The sequence below is a fragment of the Dermochelys coriacea genome, chromosome 1, assembly GCF_009764565.3.
Source record: "Dermochelys coriacea isolate rDerCor1 chromosome 1, rDerCor1.pri.v4, whole genome shotgun sequence".
NCBI classification, from domain to species: domain Eukaryota; kingdom Metazoa; phylum Chordata; order Testudines; family Dermochelyidae; genus Dermochelys; species Dermochelys coriacea.
Window position 1 is genome coordinate 330,290,586 of NC_050068.2, and position 21,958 is coordinate 330,312,543.

Below are 21,958 nucleotides of genomic sequence, written 5' to 3' on the forward strand. Positions count from 1 at the left end.
AGTCAAGTCATAATATAACATAGACTCACAAACAAAAAAGAAGAGAAGCAGCAGCAATAGTAGGTGGCAGTGTGGCATTTTGATATTAAAGGAAATAAAGAGTGTAAGCATTCCAGTAGAAATAAACACATTAGTGAGTCCTTATTTTATATTAATACAAAACCAACTAAGGAGAACTTTTCCACCTATGGCAGATCAGTCTTGGGGGTGGAAGAGCTAGGAAAGCTCTTTGATAAGCACTGAAGCAAATGCTCTTGGAAATAAGTTTTGAGATAGATTGTTGTGTAACTAAAATATTTACACAGTGATAAAAATAATATGCAAGGTAACTTTGAACTCTTAAAAATTATTCCTAGCCTATCAATTCAGCTTTGTACACCAAATAATTTATCATTAGTTTCCCCTCAGGCCCCCAATAACAAAAAATATCCATTTATATCAGTGATTCAGACAAAAGGGTAAATTCAAGATAATCTTCTCACCCCAGACAAATGGAATTTCAGTTTCTAACAAATGACATTTACAATCGGTGTGACAGTTCAGTGACCTTTACATCTGTTTTCAATGTGCGTCAGTGTAAACTGTGAAAATTACCATCAGGCAAGAATAAGCCTCACCTGGCTTCCAGTGCCTCTCTTCTGTGCTTTATTTTGCGAAAAAAGGTATGAGAAAGGTGAAAAGGTTTGTGACTTAACTTATCTCACTACTTTTACAACAGTGCAGCTTGGCTAACAAGCAGCACTTGGACATACCATACAGACTGTACATTCCAGCATTGTCCCGCCGACACTGAGACAGATCATTCACACTGCGAGACCTCTGAGGAGCAGGATACGGGTGAACGTTTTTAGGCCTAGGTAATGTTGATGAGGCGTTTTCTACTGTTACAAAGGAGAACAAGCCTCATTCTTTGGCTATAACCTTATGTCAAAACTTACTCATCTATCAATATTGACTTTTGCTAATACATTTCTTTCTACACGCAATCATTTTCACATTATCAAGATTCAGTGTTCTTGTAAACTCCTATAGTAATAGTGTCTGAGGCTTCAATTTAAATGATGTTTGCTAGATAGGTTATCTTAGGAACATACTGAACACCAATTAATGCTAATTCATAGAAGATACAATTAATTAATAATTAATTGTATTTTAACAAGGCTATGTTATCATTGTCGTAAAACCAGGTAAGTATTACAATTATTTTCTTCTTAAATCTGACATGGTACTGTACCTCGGAAACCTGGGGCCTGCATAGGCTTTATTCCAAGTTCTGCGTTGGGCATGTTATGCTGCTGTAGCTTCCTTTTTGCTTCTAGGACAGGATTTTCAAATTGTGTTCTTCTATTTATGTGGCTGAAAAAAATTGGTAAGGATTAAAAATTGAGTCCATTTCGTGAAAAATTATCATTTACTTCATGGGATCATCATCATGTGGGTTACCTGCATGTGGCTGGATTGTGTAACCCTTACGCCAGCTTAAAAAACTCACACAAGTAGTCCTGTTGTAGTGAATGAGAATATACGAGTTTGTGCTCATCAGTGCAAGTAAGGGATGCACAATCTAGCTCATAGCAGAAATAACTGGGAAATAGAACAGATCAGGAATTTTTCAACAAAACTCTTTCTTTGGAAAATGCCAATTGGTTACAACTGAAACTGTTCTGACAATTTCTCAGTTCAAACATTTTTGGAGAAAAGTTTTGAAATGATCAAAATGTCCTGTTTCAACATTTTCAAAATGATTTTTTAAAATAATTATAGTAAAACAAATTGAAACAATAAAAAAGGCCAAAAGTAAAACAAAAATTTCAATAATGTGAAAAACAATGTCGCAAATTAACCTAAATTAAAAAAAGATATTGTTCATCTTTGAAAAATTTGAGATTCCACCTCTTCCTCTCAAGTTATGATAGGGAAATTTTTCATAAACTTGACATTTTTCTCTGATTGGTAAAACTGTTTCCTTCCCAGATCCATTTGGAAGTTCTCTGTCCTTTCAAATTGTTGCACACTGCTGTAAATGTAAAGTGTCAATTAGGGCTGTCAATTAATAGCAGTTAACTCATGTGATTAACTGAAAAAAATTAATCGCAATTAAAAAAATTAATCACTATTAATCGTGGTTTTAATTGCACTGTTAAACAATAGAATACCAATTGGAATTTATTAAATATTTTGGATGATTTTCTACATTTTCATATACATTGTATTCTGTGTTGTAATTGTGTATATTATTTATATTACAATATTTGCATTGTAAAAACGATAAAAGAAATAGTATTTTTCAATTCACCTCATACAAGTACTGTAGTACAAACTCTTTGTCATGAAAGTGCTATTTACAAATGTAGATTTTTTTTGTTACATAACTGCACTCAAACAAATCAATGTAAAACTTCATCGCCTACAAGTCCACTCAGTCCTACTTCTTGTTCAGCCAATCATTAAGACAAACAAGTTGGTTTACATTTACAGGAGACAATGCTGCTCTCTTCTTATTTACAATGTCACCAGAAAGTGAGAACAAGCATTTGCATGTCACTTTTGTAGCTGGCATTGCAAGGTATTTACATGCCAGATATGCTAAACAATCGTATGGCCCTTCATGCTTCGGCCACCATTCCAGAGGACATGCTTCCATGCTGATGATGCTCATTAAAAAAGAATGTGTTAATTAAATTTGTGACTGAACTCCTTGGGGAAGAATTGTATGTCCCCTACTCTGTTTTATCCGCATTCTGCCATATATTTCATGTTATAGCCGTCTAGGATGATGACGCAACACATGTTCATTTTAAGAACACTGTCACTGTAGATTTCATGAAACGTTAAGAAGCTACCAATGAGAAATTTCTAACCGACCCAAGGCTTAAGAATCCGAAGTGCCTTCCAAAATCTGAGAGGGACGAGGTGTCGAGCATGCTTTCAGAAGTCTTCAAAAAGCAACACTGATGAGGAAACCTCAAAACCCGAACTACCAAAAAAGAAAATCAACCCTTTTGCTGGTGGGATCTGACTCAGATGATGAAAATGAACATGCATTATTTTGCACTGCTTTGGATTGTTATTGAGCAGAATCTGTCATCAGCATGGAAGCATGTCCACTGGAATGGTGGTTGAAGCATGAAGGGACATATGACTCTTTAGCACATCTGGCAAGTAAATATCTTGCAACGCCAGCTACAACAACGTCATGCAAACGCCTGTTCTCACTTTCAGATGACACTGTAAACAAGAAGCAGGCAGCATTATCTCCTGCAAATGTTAATAAACTTGTTTGTCTTAGCGATTGGCTGAATAAGAAGTAGTACTGAGCGGACTTACAGGCTCTACAATTTTACATTGCTTTATTTTTGAATGCAGTTTTTTGTACATAATTCTACATTTGTAAGTTCATCTTTTATGATAAAGAGATTGCACTACAGTACTTGTATTAAGTGAATTGAAAAATACTATTTCTTTGGGGGTTTTTTATTGGGCAAATACTTGTAATCAAAAATAAATAAATAAAGTGAGCACTGTACACTTTTTATTCTGTGTTGTAATTGAAATCAACATATTTGAAAATGTAGAAAACATCCAAAAAAATACTTAAATAAATGGAATTTTATTATTGTTTAATTGTGTGATTAATCACGTGATTAATTGTGATTTTAATCACATGATTAATCACGATTAATTTTTTTAATTGCTTGACAGCCCTAGTTTCAATCTATGTGGCTATATGCTATTCTGCAGTATCACTGAAAAATACTCCAGCAACACGTTTTTTCAAGTTTTCACTACATGTGATTTCTATGCAAGAGAGAAACAGGATGGTGTTTGTGCATAGTGGGTCCTTGATAAGCTGAAAACAAAATTAGCTGTTTATAATGAAATAGAAATCTTAACCCCAATAGTGACTGTTTAGGCAAATTGCTTAACAAAATAACGAATCCATTATGTGCTGGATAGCAGCAAACAAAATTATATTGAAGATGAAATTTTAAGACTCTACTATATTTCTGTTGTATTTTATAAAAGAAAACAGGGGGGAAAGTGCAGAAACTAATTCATGTAGAGCACTGAAACGTGAAAAAATCTCATTGTAATGCCAGAACTTTCTCCCAATATGTAACATTTCCAATGGCTCCTATTAGCATGTGTTTTTCTCTGATACTGTGCCTTTGATATCCCATATCTCATACATAACTTTCTCCCATACATTATGTTGCAGAGCGTGTTATCAGGAGGATAATTTTTTTTTACTGACTAGGGAACAAATCCAGCAGGGTGGGGATCATCTCCTGTGTCATGTGACATGCTTCTCCTGATGAAGCCAAAGGATTTGAGAGCACTCAGCATCATGCAGGTTTGGGCGATTGGCTAGATATGCATGTGAAGTTGTTGGATGTGTTGTAAATTACTGTTGCTCCAGAGAGGTAAATATTTATGCACACAGGACCAGCCTTTCAAAACAGTTCTCAGAAAGAGCTGCAGGGAATATCTGGTTCTGATTGTGGATGCTAAACACTTGAAGATCTGACCCTGAGCTCTCTTAGAATCAGGGATTGTAAAAGGTGCTGAGTACATGTGACTTCCACTGAAGTCACCTGCATGATCCCATGTGAAGCAATTCTCTGGATCAAGGCCCTACCCTTTAGACAGTGTTATTTTAAAAAAATGAAAATATTCCAGTGTTCATTAAACCCAGGGGATAGAGGGGAAACAGCAATGTATCTTTAGGTGACATAATTTACCTGGTAATCCAAAAGGTGATGTCAGATGTTCATCACCCAGAAAAGATTTCTATTGAATTCAACAGGGACATTTGTTTTAAAGAGTGAAAGTGAAAGAAATTTGCCAAACTTTAAAGCTGCTATGTATGTAACAAAGTCATCACTTGTAAATGTGGCTGTTAATAATAGGTAGAGCTGCAAATTTGTATAGTGGCACTCACCTCTTGTGAGTGCCTCCTAGAGTCTGGGTGTGGTACTGCAGGCCTTTCCTGGCATCCCCTGTATGTTGTAAGCCTTGCTTGGTGGGTCTTCAGTGGCTCAGCCATCTGGCCAAGTCACACAATCAAGGACCCCTTCCGGGAGTATTGAAGTCCAAAACAAACACAAAAGCCTTCAAATCCCAGGCTCAAGCTGGACTCAGCCCCTCCTTCCTCAGGTGCCTTTGCTCTTCAGACCCTCCTAGGCTCCTTGGAGTCTCTCTCTGCTCAAACTCTCTGCTCTCTACAGGTTATCAGCCCCATCTCTGGGTCCTTTAAATCCAGCCCTTTGCTTGTGCTTCTAAAGACGACTTGTGGCTTAGGCCATTTTGCTAGTGGGGATGCCCACTACTCTGGGGACCCTATAAACAGTAGCCATGTACTGCTGCCTCCATTTCGCTGTGGCTATTCCCTGGGATTTTTCCCACGTAGCTCCATTCTCTTCACCCTTAACTCAGGGCTGAATTTCTCAGATCCTCTCTCTCTCAGGTCCAGTAAATGCAGCCAGAACTGAGCACCCTTTCTTGCCCTTCTGGTCCCAGCCAGGAACTGACCTGCTAAGGCCCTGCAGCTCCTTTTATATGAGCTTGCTGGGCTCTGATTGGCCACTTCCATGCAACTTTTCTAGGCAGGACTAAAGGATGCACCTTTGCTGCTCCTTTCCTGAGGTCCAGTGTGGAAGAACCATGGGGCCTGCAGCAGGGAGCTTCAAAGGGCCAGTTGCCCGCCATCACAGTTTGGCATTAGATGGGGATGGCTCTGAGTTACTACAGAGAATTCTTTCCCAGGTATCTGGCTGGTGGATCTTGCCAATATGCTCAGGGTTCAACTGATCACCATATTTGACACTGGGAAGGAATTTCCCCCCAGGTCAGATTGGCAGAGATCCTGGAGTTTTTTCGCCTTCCTCTGCAGCCTTGGGTATGGGTCACTTGCTGGGAAAAGCTAGAGTAAATGATGGATTATCTGTACCTTGAAGTCTTTAAATCATTATTTGAGGATTTCAGTAACTCAGCCAGAGGTTCAGGGTCTATTACAGGAGAGGGTGGGTGAGGTTCTGTGGCCTGCAACGTGTAGGAGGTCAGACTAGAGATCACAATGATCTCTTCTGGCCTTAAAGTCTATGAGTCGCAGTGGTAAAAAAGCCACAGATATCATGGTTTCTCTGTTGTCCGTGGCTTTCCTTTGTGTCCATGACTTCAATAAAGCCCAGTGCAGAGCGGAGGCCCAGTGCAGAGGGGAGGCCAGGGGCTGGAGAGCAAGCCCATCCTGTCCCGGTGAGGAAGGGCTGGCAAGCGAGCCCATCCTGTATTCATCGCACTGCAGTGGCTTTTGTCCCACAGGGTTGGGCCTGGCTCCCTGCTTTGGACAATGCAACCTGGTGCATGGTGTCACAGTGCTGCACCTGTGCTGATGATGTTAGTATGGAAGTCAGCTGGGAAGTGGAACTGGTAAAGGCTGATTTAACTAATGTGGCCTCTATTGCTGTTTTATTTTTCCTTAAAAAGACATCCAAATCTTTCATTTAGATACTGAAATTGTGTTTAAAACAAGTATTAATGGACATATTTGTTGAAATGAGCATCAAAATGTAAGATTTAGCTACTTTTTAAAATGAAAGACAAACAGAATTGCTGAGAGAACATGTTATTTTCTTACATAAGCAGTAACAGTGTGTCAGATAGAAAAGATAAAGAAATGTTGCACAGTTGAGGCAGAATGCACGGTTTACAATAAGTACCCATCTGGTTAGTTTAGCTGTCCTATTAAGGAGACCATGTTTGCAAATTGAGTTTCATGTTGTAGTTAATCAACCATAAAGGTAGAGATGCTCTTTTTGCGATTAGACAGCTGAAAAGGCCAGCACAGCACCATAATTCTGTGCGGGGCTGTGGAAGGAAGAAGGCTAGCGTTTAGTCTTTAAATCACAGGCACTGTTAGAAGGTTGCACAAAAGTTGACCCAGTCACAGTAGAAAGTTTCACCTACTAGAGTTAGTGCAAATGTCCATCCCTTGCAGATAAGTTTGGATCTGCAATAGTAAGGTGAATTAAGAGCATATCCATCCATTGAACCTTAGTTATGTACAACTGAGAGGAGAAGCAGCATCTGGGCCTTCACATTCTAGAGAAAATTGCAAATATTTTGTGCTTAACTGAGTGCTAGGAATCTAAATACTCCTTATGGCTGACCACTGCAAGGTGTTACACTGAATCTGATTACTTCAGTGGTTTATCCCCACAAACTGCCTCTCTTTATTTTTAGAGAGATACAGATGTTCTAATAAGTGGAGGGTAGGATATTCTTTCCTTGTCAGTTTTAAAGTGATTCCTATAAAGTTGGATTGGATTTGAATATGCAAAGGTTCATAACCTAACTTTTCATGATTTATCCATTTAATGACATAATTAAAAGAGTTTATTGTAATGTGATTTTATGTAGTTAAAAATTAAATCATCTATTAAATGCTAGTAATAAAGGAAGGTGTAACACTGTCACTTTTTATAATGAAAAATGGAAAACAATTTTCACTACCAAATTATTGAATTTAGAAAGCAGATTAAAATACAGTTCCTTATATTGACTATAAAAGCCTTTATAAAGCTAGTGCTGCTGCACTTTTAATGCTGATCTATGAACATCCATTCTTACTATTCCAGATCTCTGCTAGATCCCATTAAAGCTTTTCTATTACAGTAAGTACAATATGCCTTTAAGGTATCCTTTCCATCCTTTATATTTTGTCTGTGGGATGAGTGAGTTTGGCAACAACAGCCTAGAAACACAACTGCATTGCAGCACTTGGGGCAAGGAATTGCACAACACCTGTTAGTCTGTAAAGTACATAGCCACTTCTGTGGAAGATCATTAGTCACTACCAGAGGCTGTATAAATATATATTTGGGAGCTATGAAGAGGATTACTATAAAGAGATATGTGAACACCATCATTTACTACCCAGGAATATTATAAAAACCCAAGCATAAGGACAGAGGAGTAATTCCTTGGCATTATTCATTATATACAGGGGTTAAAAAATCCACTCACCTGTTTGCTTGGGGTAGGTAGGAATTTGGACAGGGTGAGTGAGTTGGGTCAGGGGGCAGAGCTGATGGCTCCTTCATCTGAGGGAAGAGGACAAGCTGGGGAACACAGAGACCCAGGGCAGCTTTACAAAGGAGTCAGCAGGACTGTGGCCCAAGCAAAGCTTTTGTTTTTGTGATGGGGTATACAAACCCCACACTGGACCAGAAGGGGTTAAAGGACAGTACTGGGCCCAGATATCCCCACCCCTGACCCCTGCAGAGCACGTTCCAACTGGAGAATGGGTTGAAAAGGGAGCAACCCAGCTCAGAAGGGGGAAGGCTGGGGAGAAAGACAGACTTATCCAGAAAGCTCCTGACAAGGGGGCTGGAGAAGCCTTCCTGAGGGAAGTGAGGCTGTACACTGAGCCCAGTTAGGGCTGACGGTTTGGTTACCTTTCCTTATTCTTTACACCTTTCCTGGGACTAAAAGCTGGGAGAGAAAAGCAGCGGTAGGAAGTGACCCAGGGAGGGTAACTCAGCGGCACCTTGGGTGGCCAGATATTGTTGACCCTCTTAGGGCCTTGGCTTGGAGCCTGGTGGAGTGGGTGGGCCTGGGCTCCCCTACCACTGCCTTCATTACAGGAGAGACTCAAACCACCAGTATTCCTCACCACATTTCTGAGTAAAGGAGGACCAGGACTGTAAGACTGGCCCACCAGGGTGTGTGCGTATGTAGGGGGGACTACCTGCACTAACCACTAGGCAACCCAAGCCACCAAGGACTCTATTACAGTTTTGTTTTTATTTTGGGAGGTCTGGAGGAGCAGGAGAGGAGGCCCAGGTGCTGTAGCTCTTTTATCAGCTCTGGAAGGAAAGCCCTAAAAACTTGGCTCCTAAATTCTCAGGGATCTCAGAGGCACTCTGCCATCTTCCTGCCCAAACTGATGGCAACACGGCTCTGCACTGCAGTTTGGAACTAGGAAAGCATGAGAGCTGGTATATCTCCAAAATGAGCCAGCATAGATGTAGTGTTAGTATGGAATCAAGAGACAACAGGGTATCAGAGAACTATGGGTTAAGCAAACTATAAAACACTGTAATTTGTCCTGGGTAACTGGGGAAACAAAGTGAGGCTCTCAGTGTAAGGATCTGAGTTTGGGTTTTTCTTTTCAAAATCTTCTTCTGCAAGTTCTTCCCTCTAAAATAAATGGATCTGTTATTTGTTTCATAGATTTTTATCTGGTGTGTTTGCCTCTTTCCTCAATTGGATGGGCTCTCAATTCACCATCTGTGGGCTGTGACCAGGGGAAAGTGAGTGAATAGTTTCTCAAAAAGAAAAGGAGTACTTGTGGCACCTTAGAGACTAACAAATTTATTTGAGCATAAGCTTTCATGAGCTACAGCTCACTTCAGACTGAATGCATCTGATGAAGTGAGCTGTAGCTCATGAAAGCTTATGCTCAAATAAATTTGTTAGTCTCTAAGGTGCCACAAGTACTCCTTTTCTTTTTGCGAATACAGACTAACATGGCTGCTACTCTAAAACCTGTCATTAATAGTTTCTGGGATTGATTCTCCATGGCCTTATAACTTGGGTAGTCTATGACACCTGTGCAGAGAGAGAATATAATGCTATCATTTTGATTAGGTATCATTTTATTGCCACTTTAGACTCACTTTGCACAAGTGTCAATGGCTGCACAAGATAAAAGGCAGAGGAGAAGCAAGCCCTGTTTTCATCTCTTTCAATTCTTGGGTATTTTATGTAGGCTCAAGTTAAATAAACTAATAAATTACACCTATTCTTTTGGGTAGTAATCCACTTTACCCCACTGCACAAAGACCTATACTAAATGGAAGGGAGAAAGGATCTTTTCTTTATTTTGTACACACACCCCATGTTCTCCTGGAAAAATGCAGGCAGGGATTGTGCCATTAAAATAATAGAAAATTACATTCTCCTTTTCTAGCTGTGCCTTTAGGTGCAAAATTACAATGCCATGAGTTTCAGAGTAACAGCCATGTTAGTCTATATCCGCAAAAAGAACAGAAGTACTTGTGGCACCTTAGAGACTAACAAATCTATTTGAGCATAAGCTTTCATAAGCTACAGAATTAATTGCATAGTCGAGACATATCCAATCAGGCCAAAGGATAGTGCCATTTGTGTTAAAGCTGCTTTGGTAAAAAGATGGGATGGGGGAATGTAGTGGGGTGTAGTGAGCTTATGCTCAGATAAATTTGTTAGTCTCTAAGGTGCCACAAGTACTCCTGTTCTTAATGCCATGAGTGAGCATAGAAAAATTTCACATAAGATACAACCTGCACTCATATAAAATAATGTGACTCTCAGACTTACCGCAAAGTAAGACTATTCAGAAAAGTATCATTATGAAGCAAAAATGATTAAGTTTTATTCTGTTCCTGGATTGGCAAGAATCTGCACCTTGTTTGATGCGTGTCTAAAACTTGTTAAATAGAAAATAAAACACATTTGATTTAAGTGCTCCCCTCAACCTCCCCCCCAAAATATTTCTGGAATACACAGGATGAGATCGGGGCTCAAGAAGAAGTGACAGAGTAACCAGTTTGAAATATACAGAAACCGTTCATTTACTGCAACTATATTGGAGCCTGATAATTCCTGCATAACCTGAAGTCAAAGGGGAAAATAATTATGCCCATACTTTTCCAAGTCAAACACTGAACAGGATATTAATATCAGGTTATGAAATATTAACAGCAAATTAATATTGAAGTTGGGAACTTACTCAACATAATAAGTGCCATAAATGGGATCATCAATTTTCTCCCAGCCATATGGAAGCTCTGAAAAACAAAGAGTTATCTCTTTCAGTAAATATAGCACAAAAGGCCAAGATTTCTAGTAACGAAAGAGTAGAGTTCTATTGGATGCTGAGTGTAGCAACTGGATAGCAAAGTTGGATTTAGTGCTCAAAATCAATGCCAAATTTTAGGCACGTGCCTTGGCAGCAGCAAGTAGTAGTGACCTGAAAATTGGCATGCCAATCTAGAATTCTCATTCTTTAGAACAGGGATTCCGAAACTGGGGGTCGTGACCCCTCGGGGTCGCGAGGTTATTACCTGGGGGGTCGCAAGCTGTCAGCCTCCACACCAAACCCCGCTTCACCTCCAGCATTCATAATAGTGTTAAATATTTTAAAAACTGTTTTTTAATTTATAAGGGGGGTTGCACTCAGAGGCTTGCTGTGTGAAAGGGGTCACCACTACAAAATACAATACATTTTAGTTGAGCTACTTTTTTATTCTGCAGACAGCTATGCCAACCGGCAATAGCAGCATATCATGTATAATCTCATTCCCTAGTGATATGCTGGGATTCTTCTTCCAAAGGTACATAGAGCATACAGTTGTATTTATTTAAAGGGAAGCTGCCAAGATAAAAATCATATTAAAAATTCCCAACATTGTACATATTACTAGCCAGGACTTAGAATATTACAACAGTAGTTGGGAGTGCAAAAAATCAAACTAAAAATAAACAACTCCATGAAGTGAATAATCATTAATGCTAAGGCAACATAATTTTGATGGAGGCACTGACTCACAAATCTATGGGTATTCCTAACCTATTCCTGTTTGAAGTGAGAGGAGATGAGGGAAGGGTATGCAATCATGTAATTAAAGAATGAGGTTGCATGGACAACCTAAAGTTTGGCATTTCTTAGCTTTGGAGTGCTTGACTTTGCAACCTTATCACACTTTTAATATAGTTATTTTGGATGTAGTAAGTCTATAAACCTAGGTTAGATAGAATCATCATAGTTCATATGCAATGTAAACCACTGGCCTTGCATGAGGTCCACCTGCATGACTTGAACTTAGCCCTTTGTTTCACAGATATACTGTGGCTATTCACCCCTTGATGTGCTATAAAAGACTGACAGAAAAGAAAGATTTAAATGACAAAGAGTGAGCTTGAAAGAGCTGCAGATAGGAACAGCTTTTAAAAATATTCTCTGCTGGATACCTCTCAAACAATCATATCTGAAATAGTAAACATTGGTTCTGCTCTGACTGAACTTGTTTAGACTGCTGTGGCATCTTAATGGGTAGGCACAATTTCTGGCAGCAGTACTTCATGGGCAGTTCTTCCTGTCACACTGTCCTGTGCAGGAGTTTCTGCTTTGACTGTCCCTGAAGCTATAAAGAATGAATAATCCTCCTGTGAAGACTGGCAGATGGTATTTAACTCAAAGAGAAACTCCACAGATGAGTAATTTAAAGCTCAAAAGCCTGTGCCTTAAGTTTCTTAGTCTAAGTTTTTCTACTATGACCATAAGCAAGTCTTTCTAAAGTAAATTGAACCTTTATTTGGCAATCTGAATTTGAACAAAGTTTGTGTCTCTTTTCTGAGGTTATTTTAAAACTGCAATAGCAAATGCACAAATGCAAAATAATTTATTTCAATAGTAAGGTGATCTATAGTGAAAGTCCTGGGGTTGTCCCCTCCAAACACCTCACCAGAACTTTAAAACAAGAAGAGACTGATCCTAGAAAATCCTTTACAGGTTTTACAGAACCCTGTGCATCTTGGCACTGGAATTAGGGAGCCTGGTCCAGGCCCCATGAATATTCACACAGGCAAGTAGTGCATAGGTCTTGTGCTGACTGTCCGTACAGAAGTAAATTTTACCCTCAGTGCATATATGATCAATACAGTTCATAGTTAGGTCTTGCTGTGAAGGCTCAGTGCTTTGCTTTGCTTTAAAAAGCTCCTGCCCACCTGGGACACAACAATACAAGGAATTTGTTTTACAAACATAGACACACACTTTATTTTATCTGCATCCTGTGAGGCTTTTCCATTCCAATTTATTCTGTTAACTTAATTATAATAAAGATACTCTTCATGAGAGAGCAAATTAAACAGGTAGCTAGTAAGTATTTATGTCTATATAAATATATATAGTGTGTAAGTATAAGTGTAAATATATATAGTGTATAATATATATAAGCAATGCTCTAACTGTCATTTAGTTTCTTCCATTTGCGGAATCTTTTCAAAGTTTATTGCAGTGTACGTTTTGCTGGAATTGGAAGTACCCCGTTTCTCTTTAGAATTATACACTCTTAAGATTATACCTAAAGAACTTAGATACAGTGGTTGTATTTTCCGTGAATATACACAAATAATGTGATGATTTATTATTAGCCTATCAGTCTATGTTTTTCTAATGTAATGATACATAACAGTATTTGTGAACTAGCCCAACTATTGATATTTCAGATGGACAATCCCATTTTCTAGTGTAAAAATCTGTAAAAATTTAATGAATTGGGCATATTATGGAGAACCCATTTTATTTTTTGAAATGGATGGATTAAACCACTAATTATCTAATATCATAATATAAAAAGAAAAGGAGTACTTGTGGCACCTTAGAGACTAACAAATTTATTAGAGCATAAGCTTTCGTGAGCTACAGCTCACTTCATCGGATGCATTTGGTGGAAAAAACAGAGGAGAGATTTATATACACACACACAGAGAACATGAAACAATGGGTTTATCATACACACTGTAAGGAGAGTGATCACTTAAGATAAGCCATCACCAGCAGCAGGGGGGGGGGAAGGAGGAAAACCTTTCATGGTGACAAGCAAGGTAGGCTAATTCCAGCAGTTAACAAGAATATCAGAGGAACAGTGGGGGGTGGGGTGGGAGGGAGAAATACCATGGGGAAATAGTTTTACTTTGTGTAATGACTCATCCATTCCCAGTCTCTATTCAAGCCTAAGTTAATTGTATCCAGTTCATCATGTGCCAGCAATGCCCCTCTGCCATGTACATTGGCCAAACTGGACAGTCTCTACGTAAAAGAACGAATGGACACAAATCAGACGTCAAGAATTATAACATTCAAAAACCAGTTGGAGAACACTTCAATCTCTCTGGTCACTCGATCACAGACCTAAGAGTGGCTATCCTTCAACAAAAAAGCTTCAAAAACAGACTCCAACGAGAGACTGCTGAATTGGAATTAATTTGCAAACTGGATACAATTAACTTAGGCTTGAGGAGCTGTAGCTCACGAAAGCTTATGCTCTAATAAATTTGTTAGTCTCTAAGGTGCCACGGGTACTCCTTTTCTTTTTGCGAATACAGACTAACACGGCTGCTACTCTGAAACCAGGCTTATCTTAAGTGATCACTCTCCTTACAATGTGTATGATAAACCCATTGTTTCATGTTCTCTGTGTGTGTGTATATAAATCTCTCCTCTGTTTTTTCCACCAAATGCACCCGATGAAGTGAGCTGTAGCTCACGAAAGCTTATGCTCTAATAAATTTGTTAGTCTCTAAGGTGCCACAAGTACTCCTTTTCTTTTTGCGAATACAGACTAACACGGCTGCTAGTCTGAAACCTATCATAATATAGTCATTGGTTTGGAAAAAATGAAATTTAAAATTACCTTTGTGCACCATAACGATAGATATAAACTCTACATAAGGGTATGCCCTAATTTCATTCTTCCATTTGAGATGCAGCCTGAGAGCTATGTTTAATTAAAATTCTATGCAGACCAGTGAAATGGAATTGCCAGAGCGCAAATGCTGGGCTGCTAGCTGAAGTTTGCAAGATAAGATTAGCAGAGCATAGTTTAGTGCATAGCTGTTGTTAGAAGAATCTTCTGCTACATTCGGTTTAAGCAGCCTCGTGATTTTTTTTTCCCTGTCATTAAATAGTGGCATCTATTCTGTTTTCACTGGGGAACTGAAAGACTACATGAGGGCAATACTTTCATGTTTCATAAAATAGCCAAGATAGACATTTGAACAATACTGGATATGTGCATTGCAGTTAATCTTTATCATTTGATCCACTGTGCCTGGTACTGATTGTCAGGGATGAAAAGCAAGCAGTATACATTTATAAAAGGACATTATTATAAACACAAAATGGAAGAGGCTACTTCTCGCAACAGTAATTTGAGTTGGGAAGATGACGAACTTACATTGTGCTTTCCAATTTTCCTTTTGTGACAATGGGATATGGAGTTTTATAAACTTTACATAATTTCTGCACCCAGCAGCATCACAGAAAGAACATTGTGTCAAAGATCTTTGCATTAATGAAACAAACTCTACTCTTTTTTATACTTCTGAAACACCATTGACTTCAGTGGGGTTACCCTCAGTAACAGAGGGGAAATTTTAGTTCCATGTTTACTTGGACTTTTTAAAATCAATATAATATTTTACCTTAAAGTTAGATCAGCATTCTAATGGGATTTCTTCATATGATCTAGCGAATGCTTCAAGAAAATTTTTAAAAAGCGTAAAGGTGAAAACCAGCAAGAATCTTTTGCACGGTTTGGACAATACAGATATCAAGTTTGGACATAGAAATTCCTCTTTTTGTGACCATATATGTGCTGGGTATACAGCATATGCACAGTGTAAATTGTACATTTTACATTTCATCCATTGCCAGAAAAGTAGAATCCAGTTAGAAGCACAGTGATCATTGTCAGTTACAAAAAAAAAATACAAAAAAGAAAAAAATCCAAACTACATGGCAACATTCAGGTACCTTGCTCACGATGCACATGAGCCAGGTTTTAAATACAGAATGAGTCACCTACTTTCAAATGTGTTAAACACTCAAGTATTAACAAAAAGTCCTAGGTTTTCCACCAGATCCACCAAAAAAGGTTTTAAAAAAAGATAAAACAGCTTTAATTTGCATGCAAGCACATCATTTTAATAATTGATGGCAGAACCACCTCATTGCAGCCTGCTTATACAAACAATCCAGAAGCTACGTCTGCTATCTGAAAAGGTGCTGCCTTTCACATCCATTCTTATTGGTTTCACTGTACATTCCCAGGGAATGGAAAGAAGGGAAGCATTATGGATCTTCATATACTGAGATGAAGAAAATCAATTACCATCACCAACAGGAAGGACTCATATTGTTGTAGTTCATGTGGTACTTGCTGTTTGCCACATTGGGAAGACACACACAAGCCCTCCGAAGGTTTTGGAACAACAGCCTACATTGCATCACTGCCCTATTACATATATGTCAAGAGATTAATAAGAGAACATCTGAACAAAAGGACAGTGGGATTTTCCTTGCATCAGTCACAGTAAAAAGAGGTTGAAAAAGAAAAATATGCCTGCTGCTCCTGAAAGTGATTTTAGTGTCTAATACATGGAAGGTTTCAGAGTAGCAGCTGCGTTAGTCTGTATTCGCAAAAAGAAAAGGAGTACTTGTGGCACCTTAGAGACTAACAAATTTATTTGAGCATAAGCTTTCGTGAGCTACAGCTCATGGCATCCAATGAAGTGAGCTGTAGCTCACGAAAGCTTATGCTCAAATAAATTTGTTAGTCTCTAAGGTGCCACAAGTACTCCTTTTCTTTTTGCTAATACATGGAAGAAATTGTTCAAGAAGAATACACCCTGATGAAAAATATTATCCCTATAAAACTATCAAAGTCAAGATGTCAAAAAGTCAGCTTGAGCCACTTGCCATGGAAAAAGCCAGTCACACAAATTAGGACTCCTTGTGGAACCCGTACAACAGACCTTCCTGATAATACTGAGTTTTTCCATTCACCAATCTGTGTTCTTTGCTCATTTTGTGTTGATTTGACTTCTCTCTTCTCTTTCCCCATTCCTTATTCAGCTTGTGTCTTCATAATCTAACTACATCCTGGACAAGTGTCTCATTAATGTTGTGTTAAAAAAATAGTACAAGAAACATGTACTGTAGTCCAATTTGAACTATGAACAGTTAAGTTTCTATTAAATAATACCTTTCTGAATACTAGTTAATCATCTAAGTTGGATGTTTGTAGTATCAATTGAACACCTAAAGAGAATGTTGACATTGACTACACAAGAGGTTATATGAAACAAATACAATAGTGATGTGGTTGCCATTTGGAAAGGGTTACAGATCACCTTACAAAAAACTCAGGAAAAATGTATCAGATATTGTATATTCATTCAGACAATTGTTCAACCCGAGTCAGAGAAGTCCTTATAGGGCAGTCATCCATGTAGCTTTTGAAAGCCTCATGTTGAAACCCATCTTCAGTATGCTATAATGCTCTAAACTAACAGTTTGAGAAACCTGTCCAGGTTTGCGAATACTGACCGTATTTAAAATTGGAAAATGCAGATCACTGATCCCAACTACACTATACTAACTTACAAAACAAAGGATATGAAAAAAAAATGAACTGGATCAAAAATTGAAGGCTAAATCTCTCACTGTCTTAACAACTCTTATCACACAGATAGATATTAGGACAAACAACCCTGCAATCACAAAGAAAGCAGCTTCATTCTTCAAATTCTTACAGACTCTTACAAACCACTCATTTAGAAAACCCACCAGCTCTCAGTCAAAACCACGTTTACCCAATTCAAACCAAACACCAAAATAACGCTGTTCTCCAACTGCCATCTACATGTCGGCAAATCCCACAAACACATTGTCATTGCATTCCACAACCTGTCTGTAACTACAAACTATTTCACTCAGTATTTATTCTCATGGATATGAGGTTGTATACAATTACTTCCCTGTTCAATGGAAACACTGAATGCCTGAGTGGTGGTATACTTGTACTATAAATATATTTCAGATCTATTAAATACACTGGCTGTAGGGCGTTGACTTGACAACCATTTATTTCCTTGTGTACTAATCACTGCAATACATAATGTCTTTAATCATCTGCATCTTGTGTCAATCAGTTTCAGAAATTAGTAATATTTAGTCTACTCTATCTCCCAGAGTTGCTAAAAAAAGACAGTTACTTACCTGTATGGTGACTGTTGATCTTTGAGATATGGTTGCAGACATGTATTCCACTCAGGTATGCGTGTGTGCCTATTGCACTAAAGCCAGTGAACTTTACCTAGCAGTATCCGTAGGGGAGGTACTTGCAATCTTCTGGCTCCCGTTCCTTTATTATTTAAGGGCAGTACCATCCTGACCCCTCTCAGTTCCTTCACATCAAATGCCAATAGTTGAGATCCAATGTAGAGGGGTGGAGGATGGATTTTGGAATACATGTCTGCACCTACATCTCAAAAAACTAGTTACTCTACAGATAGGTAAGTATCTTTTCTTCTATGAGTGGTTGCAGATGTATATTCCACTCAGGTGATTCACAAGCTGTAGCAGGTGAGCTTGGACTCTGCTTAAAGAATACTGCAGAACTGCCTTCTGAAGTTCGCATCCAATCTTGATGCAGCCATAATTGCATAATGTTTGGTAAAAGTATGTGTGGAAAACCTGGTAGCAGCCCTGCAAATGTTCAATATTGAAACATAGTTGAGAAGTGCCACTGACATCACTTGGGGCCCAGTTGAATGAGTCCCTTTGTGAGGTGTGGCCTGAGTTATTCCAAATACCATTGCAAAAAAAGGAAGTTATCCAACTGGAAATATTCCATGAGGAGATCACCGAACCTTTCATGTGATCCGCACAGGAGACAAAAACATGATATAATGAACAAAATGGTTTAGTTCTCTCCAAATAAAATGCCAAACAGTCTCACATCCAATACATGAAGGAGTTGCTCAACTGTGTTTGAGTGTGGCTTAGGAAAGAATATAGGTAAGTATTTTATCTGGTTCAGGTGAAACTGTGAAACTACTTCAGACAGAAGTTTTGTATGTGGTCTTAGGAACACTTTGTTTTTGAAAATTAGGTATATGGGGGTTTTGCCAAGTTGCCATGGCTCAAACAAACAGAGTACTCAGAAGGGCAGCCAGCACAGTATTAAGGAACTGCTTCTTTCACCAGTGGAAAAAATATGAATGATTCCTCTTAGAACTCCCTGAACCATGGAGTTTGAGGAAAATTGACTTCCCCTGGATCAGAGGATGGAATATCAAGTTTGCCACTAAGTGGACCCTTCCTCCCGCCCCCATCCCCACCCCCCCCGCCAATAAATGAATGCAATGTAGCTTGAGAATTCTTTAAAGAATGTAACTTTTTGTCAGTTTTCTCTGAAAATAAAGATTGACTGTCAAAGGGTAAGTCCTCAATTGTCTGTTGGGCCTCCAGAGCCATACCAGAATTGTGCCACAAAGAAGCCCTTCTCAGAGTTACAGCACAGGCCATAACTCTAAAGGAAGGAATCACCATGTCCAAAGTAGACAGTAGTGACTTACAGATGGCCACTCAATGGCCTTCTACAATGAAAGCCTTAAACTCTTGCCTGGAGGATTTTGGCAACTTATCTGTAAATTGTGCCACAACTTCCCAATTTATAAAATTGTACTTTGATAAAAACATTTGCTGATTGGCAACATGTATTTGTAAGGTGTGGGAGGAAAATTTGTTCTACTTCATCAAGCTTTTAAAGTCCTTGTCTTTTGACTTGTATCTCCCCTGTCTTAACCTCTCACTAGCTGCCATTACAACAAATGAGAGTTAGGCATCAGATGTGTGTAGAAGCACTCAAAACCAGAAAGAGGCACATACTATCTCTTATCAATATGCGTCACTGTAGGTGAAAGGATGCTGGAGTGTTCCCTAGGGTCTTAGCAGATCCAAGATAATTCATTTATGAGGAAAGATACCCTCCATAAGGGGAGAGTATCTTGAACAAACTCAGCCTGAATACCCAAAGCTGAAGCCACATATCTCAGGAGGTCCAATATGTTTTAAATTCATCAGGCACAGGGGAGGAAGAATCTGGCATTGCAGAGTCATCTGGTGGTAAAGAGGATAATAGAAGCAGAGCCAATGGAATCTCCTGTGGTGTCTGTACAGGCGTGCTGGAACAATTTGTATAGTGGGGGGGCTGAGAGCCATTGAACCAATCTGTGAACCCTGTATATGATGGAAACCACTTCAAGCCAGGGGGTGCAGCAGCACCCCCAGCATCCCTAGTTCCAGAATCTATGCACCTGTAACAATGGCTCAGGTTGAACTAGTTCAATAGGAGCAACCTTTGTCTGTGGCTGCAGCATCGGAGTTCATGAGGAGAGGTTACCGTGGGACTAGATGACCTTACTCTGGCTTGAGCCAAAGATTGGAATCTCACCAACTGTGGAATATCCCAGCTGTTCCAAGGAGGCTGTGAGCTTCAAAACAAGGTTTGAAATCTAGAAGCCTCTGTTCACTGGCTGAGCCTTAGGCAGGGGGCGGGGCTATCAAGGAGGCCAGGGCTTTATAAACCAGTGAGTAAGCGACCAGGGAGCTTTGCAAACAGGGGCTGCTGAGAGGGAGTTGGGAAGGGGAGTGGGAAGGGGGCAAGGTACACTTGCCGTTCTTTAAAACCTTAAACTAAACTATAATCAAAACTTCTTGATTTAAACAAAACCCCTATCATTTACATAGGTAACTGCAGGAGAAAATGCAGGCAGAAGCCCAGCAGCAGAGTGGGGGCTATCCTGTTTATTGCACTTGGTGTAGCATGTATGATTACCTTCTCTGTGAGCGGGTGGTGTATGTGTGCATTCGGTGCAAGGAGCTCCTGGCTCTCAGAGACCGTGTACGAGCTTTGGAGGCCAGGGTGGCGGAACTGGAGGAGCTAAGGGAGGCAGAGAGATATGTTGATGAGGCTTTCCGGATACTGTAGATTTGTCCCATCTCCGGTCAGACAGCCCCTGCATTGTTAAGGAGGATGAAAGGCCCAGAGAAGGAGAGCAGTCAACGGGAACAGAGTGAAACCTTCCCATAATTGGGACCCTCCTTCCAGATGATGTTGGGGTATCCTCTTGCACTAAGGTTACCTCTCTGGAGGAGGGACCTCCAGTCATTAGGAAAAGGCCGGTGTTAGTAATCGGAGATTCACTCAATAGAAACATAGATAGCTGGGTTTGTGATGAGCAGAAGCACCATATGGTGACTTGCCTGCCTGGTGCAAAGGTTGTGGATCTCTCAAGGCATCTAGATAGACTTATGTGCAGTGCTGGGGAGGAGCCAGTGGTCGTGGTACATGTAGGTACCAATGACATAGGGACGGGTAGGAGAGACATCCTGGAGGCCAAATTTAGGCTATTAGAAAAGAGACTGAAATCTAGGACCTCTATGGTGGCATTCTCAGAAATGCTTCCAGTTCCATGCGCAGGGCCAGGTAGGCAGGCAGAGCTTCAGAGTCTCAATGCATGGATGAGACGATGGTGTAAAGAGGATGGGTTTAGATTTATTAGGAACTGGGGAAACTTTGGGGATAGGGGGAGCCTATACAGGAAGGATGGGCTCCACCTAAACCAAAGTAAATCCAGACTGCTGGCACTTAACATTGAAAAGGTTTCAGAGCAGTTTTTAAACTCAGAGATGGGGGGGGGGGAGGGAGGCCAATTGCTGCAGAGGCGCACATGGATAGGACAGAGACTTCTCTTAGAGGAGAGTCTATTGATAGAGATTCTCTAGGTTTTAGTCAGGAGGAGGGGATGAAAGAGGACAAAGTATGGGCCAGATCAGACAAGAAACATTCATATGAAGAATCAGACATATCGGAAAAGGGCAGACAAATAAACAGTGACAAGTTTTTAAAGTGCTTGTACACAAATGTTAGAAATCTAAATAATAAAATGGGTGAACTAGAGTACCTTGTGTTAAAGGAGAATATTGATATAATAGGCATCACAGAAACCTGGTGGAGTGAGGACAATCAATGGGACACAATCATTCCGGGGTACAAAATATACCGGAAAGACAGAACAGGTCAGGGGGGAGGGAGTGGCACTATATGTGAAAGAAAATGTAGAATCAAATGAAATAAAAATCTTAAATGAATCCATATATTCCACAGAATCTCTATGGATAGTAATTCCATGCTCTAATAAGAATATAACAGTAGGGATCTATTATCGACCACCGGACCAGGACAGTGATAGTGAGGATGAAATGCTAAGGGAGACTAGAGAAGCTATCAAAATAAAAAACTCAATAATAGTGGGGGATTTAAATTATCCTCATATTGAC

At 39.5% G+C, this 21,958-nt stretch overlaps 1 protein-coding gene across 30 annotated transcripts in view; it reads right to left on the bottom strand.

Annotated features, from left to right (window-relative positions):
- Window positions 1-21,958, bottom strand: part of MAGI2 (membrane associated guanylate kinase, WW and PDZ domain containing 2) — a 1,173,000-nt gene that overhangs the window by 236,740 nt on the left and 914,302 nt on the right. For 14 of the 30 annotated variants that reach the window (XM_043497794.1, XM_043497696.1, XM_043497715.1 and 11 more), the window contains 3 exons: window positions 10,775-10,832; window positions 1,235-1,356; window positions 753-881 (listed from right to left, as the gene is read on the bottom strand). In XM_043497794.1, the coding sequence (XP_043353729.1) occupies window positions 753-881; window positions 1,235-1,356; window positions 10,775-10,832 (309 nt within the window). The remainder of the gene's footprint in view (window positions 1-752; window positions 882-1,234; window positions 1,357-10,774; window positions 10,833-21,958) is intronic. The other 16 variants (XM_038415335.2, XM_038415326.2, XM_043497749.1 and 13 more) reach the window with 2 other exon arrangements.